The 8,691-nt window shown below is 57.4% G+C and overlaps 1 protein-coding gene across 1 annotated transcript in view; it reads left to right on the top strand.

The window, feature by feature from the left end:
- Positions 1-5,782, top strand: part of LY9 (lymphocyte antigen 9) — a 10,513-nt gene extending 4,731 nt beyond the window's left edge. The window contains exons 4-9 of the mRNA XM_010003838.1: positions 1,524-1,820; positions 1,917-2,183; positions 3,062-3,163; positions 4,766-4,818; positions 5,158-5,268; positions 5,726-5,782. Of these exons, the coding sequence (XP_010002140.1) occupies positions 1,524-1,820; positions 1,917-2,183; positions 3,062-3,163; positions 4,766-4,818; positions 5,158-5,268; positions 5,726-5,782 (887 nt within the window). The remainder of the gene's footprint in view (positions 1-1,523; positions 1,821-1,916; positions 2,184-3,061; positions 3,164-4,765; positions 4,819-5,157; positions 5,269-5,725) is intronic.
- Positions 5,783-8,691: the final 2,909 nt, after the last annotated feature.

Raw genomic sequence — 8,691 nt, 5'->3', positions numbered from 1 at the left:
CCCCCCACCTCCTGCTCTCCAGGCTGGACACCCCCAGCTCCCTCAGCTGCTCCTTGGAAGTTCTCCAGACCCTTCCCCTTGTTCTCCAGCCCCTTCCCCTTGTTCTACAGCCCCTTCTCCTTCTTCTCCAGCCCTTTCCTCAGCTTCATTGCCCTTCTCTGGATGAGCTCCAGCCCCTGAATGTCTTTCTTGTCATGAGGGACAGAAGCTTCTGCTCCCCTCCCAACCTCCTTTCCTGCAATTTCAGCAGAATTTCCTCCCTCAGCTTTATCTCCCAGACCATTTTTTCCTGCCCTGGGGTCAGGATATGCCTGTCCTTGCTGTCCCTGAGGGGCCAGGGACCAGAAATGCATCCCAAGGAGAGGTGACAACCTTAGGGACCTGGCTGAACCAGGAGCAGTTCCCATTTCAGGAACTGGGCAGAGAACCTTTGTGTCCAACCCAGACTGGGCAGCACAGATTGTCTGAGTTTCTTTTATTTCAAAATGAGAAGTAGCCAAAAAGGGGAGAGGAAATCTCTTCCTCCTTCTCAGAAGAGGGGAGAAGCAGCTGCATGTCTGGAGAAGAGACACCATCCCTTGTTCTTGCTGCTTGGTGGAGTTGACCTTGACCTTTTCTGTCCTGCTGCTGAGAAGGGGACCTGCCTGACCTTTCTGAGCTGCTGCAAACTCCTCTTGGCAGTTTCATTTTTGCACCTCCAGGCTCTGCTTCTCTTTGAACCCCCTTCTCGGAAACGGGGAGCAACGTGGGTGACCTGGCAGTGCAAGGGGGACCTGGTGCCACCAGCTTGAGGAGCCCTCAGGGGGTGGGAAAGCAAAAGTCCTCTCGTGGGACCTCAGCCCAGGGCCTCAGAGTTTGTTCCAAAGAAAAAGGAGCCCCCCCTGATTCTTGAAATCTCCCAGCCCAAAATCAGAGACCTCTCAATGCTGGTTGGAAAGGTGGGGATGGAGTTTTTAACAGGGCCTGTGGGGAGAGGACAAGGGGTGATGGTTTGAAACCAAAAGAGGGGAGATTCAGACCAGATGGAAGGGAGAAATTGTTGGCTATGAAGTTGGGGAGACCTTGGAACAGGTTGCCCAGGGAAGCTGTGGCTGCTCCATCCCTGGGGGTGTTGAAGGGCAGGTTGGATGGGGCTTGGAGCAGCCTGGGCTGGTGGGAGGTGTCCCTGCCCATTTGGGACTGGACAATCTTGAAGGTCCCTCCAACCCAAACCAGGCCATGATTCTAAGACTTGACCTGCAGCTGAACTGAGCTGCTTAGGGTCTGGGCTTTGCAGACCAACCTGTGGCATCACACAGAGTCACAGAGACCTTCTGGTTGGAAAAGACCCTCAAGGTCCTCAAGTCCAACCATTCCCCTACCACCCTGTGTGGTCACAGCGGGGTGAGACTCTTCTTTTTGGCCAAGACTCTCCTTTATATACCAAGGTCCCTTCTCCAAGCCCTCCTTCTCCACCAGCCAACCCCCCCAAACCCATGCCCTCCTTGGACACCTTTCCTTCAGCTTGGCTTCTCTCCCCCCAGCACGTGCCACCCAAGGGACAGAGGAGACCAAAGCCGTGGGCAGCTCCGTCACCTTCCATCTCCAGAACCTGGATAGAAGACCAGCAGCCTGGAGCTTTCACAACGAACTCATAGTGACTGTGAAGCCTGGAGATCCTCCTGAAACCACCTTTTTTGATGACAGCTACAAGCCACGCTGGGTCTTCTCCAAGAATGGCAGCTCCCTCACCATCCTCCAGCTGAGGATGGACGATGCTGGGACCTACATGGCAAAGATCTCCGGGACAAAAACAGTCTCCTTCACCCTCCACGTCTACAGTAAGTGCTTTTTGGGGCTGGGTTGGGCTTCCTCATGCTTTGTGCTAAATTTGGGGGCTGGGGGTTTCCTGACATCCCCCCCATTTCCTCCCCCAGAGGAGCTGGTGGTACCGAGGGTGACCTGCTTGGCGCGGAACTGCTCGGCTGACGGTTGCAGGTACATCCTGAGCTGCTCGGCCTCCAGCTCTGGCTCTGGGAACATCTCCTACAGCTGGAGCTTGGGGGATGAGCTGTGGACAAATGAAGCCAGGGTGTTGGTGGAGGAGTCACCCCCGGGGGAACCATCACCCCTCATGTGCACGGCACGAAACCCCGTCAGCACCCGCAACGTCACCGTCCCCTCACCTGCCACCCTCTGCACAGGTAAGGGTGGGGGGGTGGGTGGTGGGGATGGGTTGTGTCCTCCTCCCACAGCTCCAGCTTTCCCCTCAAAGCCCCCTTGACCCACCCCCTGCAAAAGCAAAGGGACTCACCTCTCCCTCCTGTTCTCTCCCCTTACCAGAAAGCACAACCCACCCTCCCACCACTGGTGAGCTGCCAACCCCCCCCTGTCCATGTCCAGCCTTGCTTCTCAGTGTCTGAGTGTGTTTGAACCACCTCAAAATGTCCAGCTACCCTGGTCCTCCTTGCTGGGCAGCCTGAAGCCAACACATCCATCCCCTCCCCAAACTGCTCAAGGGGGTTTCCGGGCTCTCTGGGCATCCCTGCCCTGTCTTTGTCACCTGGGGTGTTTGGGAAGGGGAGGTGGGACTCCCCATTTCCAGCTTTTGCCTCTAAAAAAAATTGTCCCAGCTTGGGTTGGGAGCTCCTTCCCTGCCCCCCCCCCCTTGGTGAGGAACATCCCAAATCAACCAGGCCAACCTAGAGGCAGAACCAAGGATGGGCTGGAGGTGGGAACGTGGCTCTGTGTCCACCTGCTGCCCCCAGCCCACGGTGGGGAGGGGGTTTCCCTCTACAAAAGCCACCTGTGAGGTTTCCTGGAGCCCACAGGGACATTGGTGGGGACAGTTATGGCCATGGAGGGGTTGGGGGGGGGGTCAACCAGTGCTGCTCTGCCTGCCAAGCCACGTGTCCTCGTGCAGTTTGTTGTCTCCTCTCCATGTTGGGCCATGGGAGTGCGGAGCAAAGGTCCCTGAGAAGAGGGTGGGGGCAGAGACATGCCCAGTTCCCCCAGTTCTGACGCTGGGAAGGAGCAGATGAATTTTGGGAAGTCGTTTCTGGACCTTCTCCTCTTTTTCCAGGCAGCCCCTCGGGCCGGTGGGCTGGGCTGGTGGCTGCAGGGCTGGTGGGAGTCCTGGTGGTTCTAGCAGGGCTTGTGTTCTTCATCTCCTTGTGCTCCAAAGGTGAGGTGCTTCCCTGCCCCATCCATCCCCCCCAGGTGAGGGGACCCAAGAGGGGACACCCAACCAGCCCTGCTGCCCCACGGAGCTGTGGATGTGGCTTTGGTGGCTTCTGCTGATGGAACCTCCTGTCACTTCTCTCCCAGGCTGGAGGAGATTCCCTTGGTCTGCAGCTGAGACAACAAGCACAGGTGAGACCTTGGGGCTCCCCCAGGCATTTCCCTTCCTCCTCCTCCTTTCTCCTGGTGGCATCTAAGGTCAGGAGGGAAATCACTCACTGGTGTGGCTTGGTCTGGGTACCCCGGCTTGTGGGACCCCAACATCTCCCCATGTCCCCACCCTGCACCCACGGAGGAGAGAAGAGACAACCCCAGGTGACGTGGTGGTGGCTGAAGTCATCCTCTCCCCCAGTTCCTTGCTGGGAATCTTGGTGCCAGCCCACCAAGAAGGAGCTGGGAGCAGAGCCATGAGGCCACCAAAGCAAGAGGGACCTGGGGAAAAGAGAAGAGCTGGTGAGAAGAAACTGGGGAGGGGGGGACACAAGGAGTGTCCCAGGGCCAGGAACAGCCCTGAGCAGCTCCAGCAACTGCTGATGCAACTTCTGCCTGCACGTCCTGCCTGCTACTGCTGCCTGGTTTCCCTGGCTCATGGGAACAGAGGTTGGGAGAGGTGGGGAGGACAATGGTGGCCAGAGGGACTGGAGAATGTCCTTGGCATCTCACCTCATCTCTGCTGGGCTCAGGCTGCCAATCCAGGCGTGAAAACTGGTGGGAGAAGAGCCCACTGGACCATCAGAAGATACCCCCAGCTCCCATCTCCTCTCCCTGAATGCTCAGGACCATGTTGTGGTGGGACAGGATGGGCCCATCACTGCTACAGCTGAGCCCAAGTCCACCAAGGATCTCGTTGATGTTCATTCCGTGACATGAGTGTTGGATTCTTTCTGTGAGCAGAGAATAAAGTGACACAAACTGGGGAGTTCCTGCCTCGTGTTTTGCATCTGCAGGTGCCCAAGACACAACCAGGCCCACCAGCTCCTCCTGGTCAATAATTTAGATCCAGCTCTTCCATCAGGAGCTCCAGGCAAAGCTTCTCCTCAGAGATCTCCTCTCTGGGCTGTGCCTGTGGGGCAGCACTTCAAGGGAGAGGTCCTGGAGGTGTCACCCCAAAAATGGGATCAGGAAGGATTGAGATCCTCTCTCCACCCCTTCTTCTGTTCCATGAGCCAAAGAACCAGCTGATTCCCAACTCTTGCTGCAATGGTGGCCATGGATGAAGGAGAACCAGATGCAAGTCACCTCTGAGAGCAGCTGGAATCTTGGGTTTCAATTTAAAAAAAGGCAGATTGTTCACCAGAAAGTCCCTGAGATGTGACTGTCCTTGGAGCTGGAAGCAAGAGTCCTGCTCCCACAGCAGCCAGGAGGGATGGTAGGGTGAGAAGTGATGCTGATCTCCACCCAGAGCCACCACAAACACCTCCAGCACCTCCAAAAGGGCTGAGCCTGGTTTCCCTCCAGCCCAGGAACATCCTGGTGATCATCCAAGGAGATCCACCCCTCAGGAGCCTTCTCCTTTCCTCACCATCCACTTCTTTTCTCCTTGCAGAAGCTGGAGCAGATTACACCACAGTATATGCTGAAGTTGGTCCTTCCCAGCAGGTGAGTTCATGGATGGTCATCTCCGTCCTCCTGGCACGTGGCTGGAGCCAGGAGGTCCCTGCATGGGATGGGGATGGTCTGGAGGGGATGTGGTGGGGACAGGGAGGAAGAACAGCAACTGGACAACCCCAGGGTTTGTCCCTTAGTTCCTCCTGGGAAGATGAAGGGGAACATTGGCCCAAGAGCAGCTGGCACGGCCAAAGCCACCTGCCTGCAGGTCCTGGTTCCTCACCAGGTTCTCTGTCCCCAGGCCCACCACCAGCCTTGGTTTCTTTGAGATCCCTTCACCAGCCCCAAGACCTGGAAACCCTTTGGAAAACCCTTTTCTTTTTCTCCCAGGTGCAACTGCAGGATTTCCATTGTGCAGGGCAAGATGACACCAAGAAGAGACCAACTCCTGATGTGGAGACCTCCAGAACCATCTACTTCACCATCCAGGCTACAGCCCAGGTGAGCTGGTGCCCTTGGCCATCTCCTTGGTGGGTCTTCAGGGTGAGAAACACAACCCCTGGAGTGAGTGGCATGGACAGAGGGGACTTCACTGGACTTCTTGGGGGTCCAGAGCTTCAAACCAAGCTAGTGGGTCCCCTCTTGCCAATGGAGGGATTGTCTCCTACAAGCCCAAGTGAAGAGGAAGTGGCCCCAGGTTGCCCAGGGGAGGTTTGGATTGGATGTTAGAAGAAACTTCTTCACTCCAAGGGGAATTAAACCCTGGTCCAGGCTGCCCAGGGAGGTGGTGGAACCTCCATCCCTGGAGGGGTGTGAAAGCCTTGGAGATGTGGTGCTGAGGGACCTGGTTTAGCACCAGACCTGGTAGAGTTGGGTTCATGGTTGGACTTGGATGATCTTTTGGTCTTTTCCAACCAGAACCAACCTGTGACTCAGTGACTCTGTGACTTGCAGACAGATGGACAATGAGCTGCTGAAGCAGGACAAGAAGAACCTCCACTTGCTGGTCAGCTAACCAGAGCCCCAGCACAGCTCCAGCACCTCCATCCTGCCTGCTCTGAGCATGGTGCTCTGCCCAGCCCTGGCTCCACCACCCCCTGTCCCTCCCCATCACCGTGGCCTCCAACCTGCCACCCCAACACCCACCTGAGGACACCAGAGCCCCCTGAGCTCAGGCTCCCCTGGCCCAGAAGCTCTGCCCTTGCTTGGGTTGACATCTCCATGGGGTTTGGGCTCTTGCTTCTGACCAGACCAAGGACCATGGACCAGAACTGAGGTTGCAAGTCCAACCCTTCCCAGTGCAGGGACAATCCTCCTGGGGTTCATCCTCCTGGTGTGAAGGTCCAGGATGGGATTCACCCTCTTGATGTGAAGGACTAGGATGGGATTCACCCTCCTGGTGTGAAGGTCCAGGATGGGATTCACCCTCCTGGTGTGAAGGTCCAGGATGGGATTCACCCTCTTGGTGTGAAGGACCAGGATGGGATTCACCCTCCTGGTGTGAAGGACCAGGATGAGAGGACAGGAGAACCTGAGGAACCTCATCAAGCCCTTTTTTTCCCCTCATGTCTTTCTTTTCTTCCTAAACTTCCAAGCTCACCCCCCACTTTCACTGCTTCACTTGGGTGCTAAACCAAGAACTTCCCTTCTCCTGGGTCATCCAGGACCTTTCCAACCCCTCCAGCACCAGGCTCAGCACCATCTGTGCTGGGAAACCAGGAGGTTGTGGCCTCTCGAGACCCTGCAGGGGCTGTGGGAGGAGATGGGTTGGGTTGAGGGCAACCAGGAGTGGGGATGGGATGGTGGGACTGGTCCTGCTCTGCTCCTTCCTGGTTGTGAGTGGGGATTGATCCTGGGTGGAATATTGGTCTCCAGGGCCTGGTGGGTTCCCAGCAAAGATCTGGGGAGGAGGAGCCTGAGCCGTGTTGGGATGTGTGTCCTGCAACTGGGTCTGACTGGGAATTCCAGGGATGCTGTACAGTGTGGTGGTGGCTGCATCCCACTGGGATGTGTGTCCTGCAACGGGGTCTGACTGGGAATTCCATGAGTGCTGCACAGTGTCATAATGGCTGCATCTGGGTCTGACTGGGAATTCCAGTCAGGAATTCCAGGGCTGATGCAGTGGGTCTGACTGTGAATTCCAGGGCTGCTGCACAGCATCGTAATGGGCGCAACTGGATCTGCCTGGGAATTGCAGGCTCACTGCACAGCCATCAATCCCAGCAGGATTCCTGCCCTGCTTGGGAATTCCAGCCAGCAGGACCCAGGCCACATCCCCTTCCTCCCCAGTCCCTCCCACCCTCCCCCCCAGCTGAGCAGAACAGAACTTCCCTTCTCCTGGGTCATCCAGGACAGAGAGATGCCCAGGGGGCTGGGAAGTCTTTTCCCTCTGAGTCTCTTCCCTTGTTCTTTGTCTTGTCTGTGCAGGAGATTAAATAATTCAGGGCTGAAACCGGAGCTGCCTTTGATGTTCCAGGCACATCAGGGCCCTCCAGGAGCTCCTGGGATAGAACTGGCCCCTCCATCCCAGCTCAGCTTCTGGCTGCTTGTCCTTTGGGGTGAAACCAACCAGTTTTGGAGGAGTCAGGTCTTGGTTCTCTGCGTTTTTCTCAGCCTGGGTCAAGTTGGGTTTGGGAGCTCCTCAAGTTCCTGTTGATCCATGAGGAATGTTGACCCGGGTGGGGAGTGGGTTCTAGGCAGGGATTCATCATGTGGCACCAAATCTGTCCTTCTGTCTCCAGTCCTTGGTCTGGACAGGGTTGGTGGCACCAGGGAATGGTCCCAAGGGATGTGGGGAAGAGCTGGAGGACCCTCCTTTGCCTGCTGCGTGACCAAGCTCCATCCCTCCCCCAGGGGAAAGCCCCTCCAGTGACCCCCCAGCCAGCCAGGGATGGTTTCTGACCACTCATCACCCTCAGGAACAGGTTTGCAGGGGACATCAGGTTGGGTGGTGCCACCCCCAGGGACCTGCAGAGGTTGGAGAGGTGAGTCCATGTCAACCTCAACGTTGTTCGACGAGGCCAAGTGAAAGGTCCTGCGTGGAGATCAGAGCCAGGATGGGAGGGGAATGGATGGAGAGCAGCCCTGAGGAGAAGGACTTGGGGGTGTTGGGGAGAGGAGAAGCTGGACATGACACATCAAAGCTCATCATGGCCTTGGCTGTGTCACCAGCAGGGCCAGGGAGGGGATTGTCCCCTCTGCTCTGCTCTGCTGAGACCCCCTGCAGGGCTGGGAACAGCTCTGGGGTCCCCAACACAAGGAGGACATGGAGCTGTTGGAGAGAGTCCAGAGGAGGCCCCGGAGATGCTGGGAGGGCTGGAGCAGCTCTGGAGCCAGGCTGGGAGAGTTGGGGTGTTGAGCCTGGAGAGGAGAAGGCTCCAGGGAGACCTTAGAGCAGCTTCCAGGGCCTGAAGGGGCTCCAGGAAAGCTGGGGAGGGACTTGGGCCAAGGGCAGGGAGGGATGGGATGAGGGGGAGGGATGAAAAGTGGGAGAGGGAGCTGGAGGTTGGAGCTGAGGAGGGAATTGTGGAGTGTGAGGGTGGGGAGAGCCTGGGCCAGGTTGGCCAGGGAAGCTGTGGCTGCCCCATCCCTGGGGGGGTTGAAGGGCAGGTTGGATGGGGCTTGGAGCAGCCTGGGGTGCTGGGAGGTGTCCCTGCCCATGCAGGGGGGGTTGGATCCTGCTGATCTTGAAGTTCCCTCCAACCCAACCCCAATCCCATCATTCTAGGGTTCCATGATTCCATGATTCTATGACTCAGTTTGAGTGGCAACACCTCAGAGCTGGGAGGAGGCCCCTGGTGGGGCAGAAAGGGGAAGGAAGCCCTTGCCAAGGAGGGGGGGGGTTGGTGCTGAAGGGCTCGGGGAGGATGGGGAGGATGGGGACCAGAGGCGTGGTGACCTCCTGGCTCTGCATCGCTGCTCAGC

Source organism: Chaetura pelagica, unplaced genomic scaffold (genome assembly GCF_000747805.2).
Source record: "Chaetura pelagica isolate M959 unplaced genomic scaffold, ChaPel_1.0 scaffold1418, whole genome shotgun sequence".
In the NCBI taxonomy this organism is placed as follows: Eukaryota; Metazoa; Chordata; class Aves; order Apodiformes; family Apodidae; genus Chaetura; species Chaetura pelagica.
The sequence above is the reverse complement of the archived record's forward strand: the minus strand, read 5'-3'. Positions and strand labels throughout refer to the sequence as shown.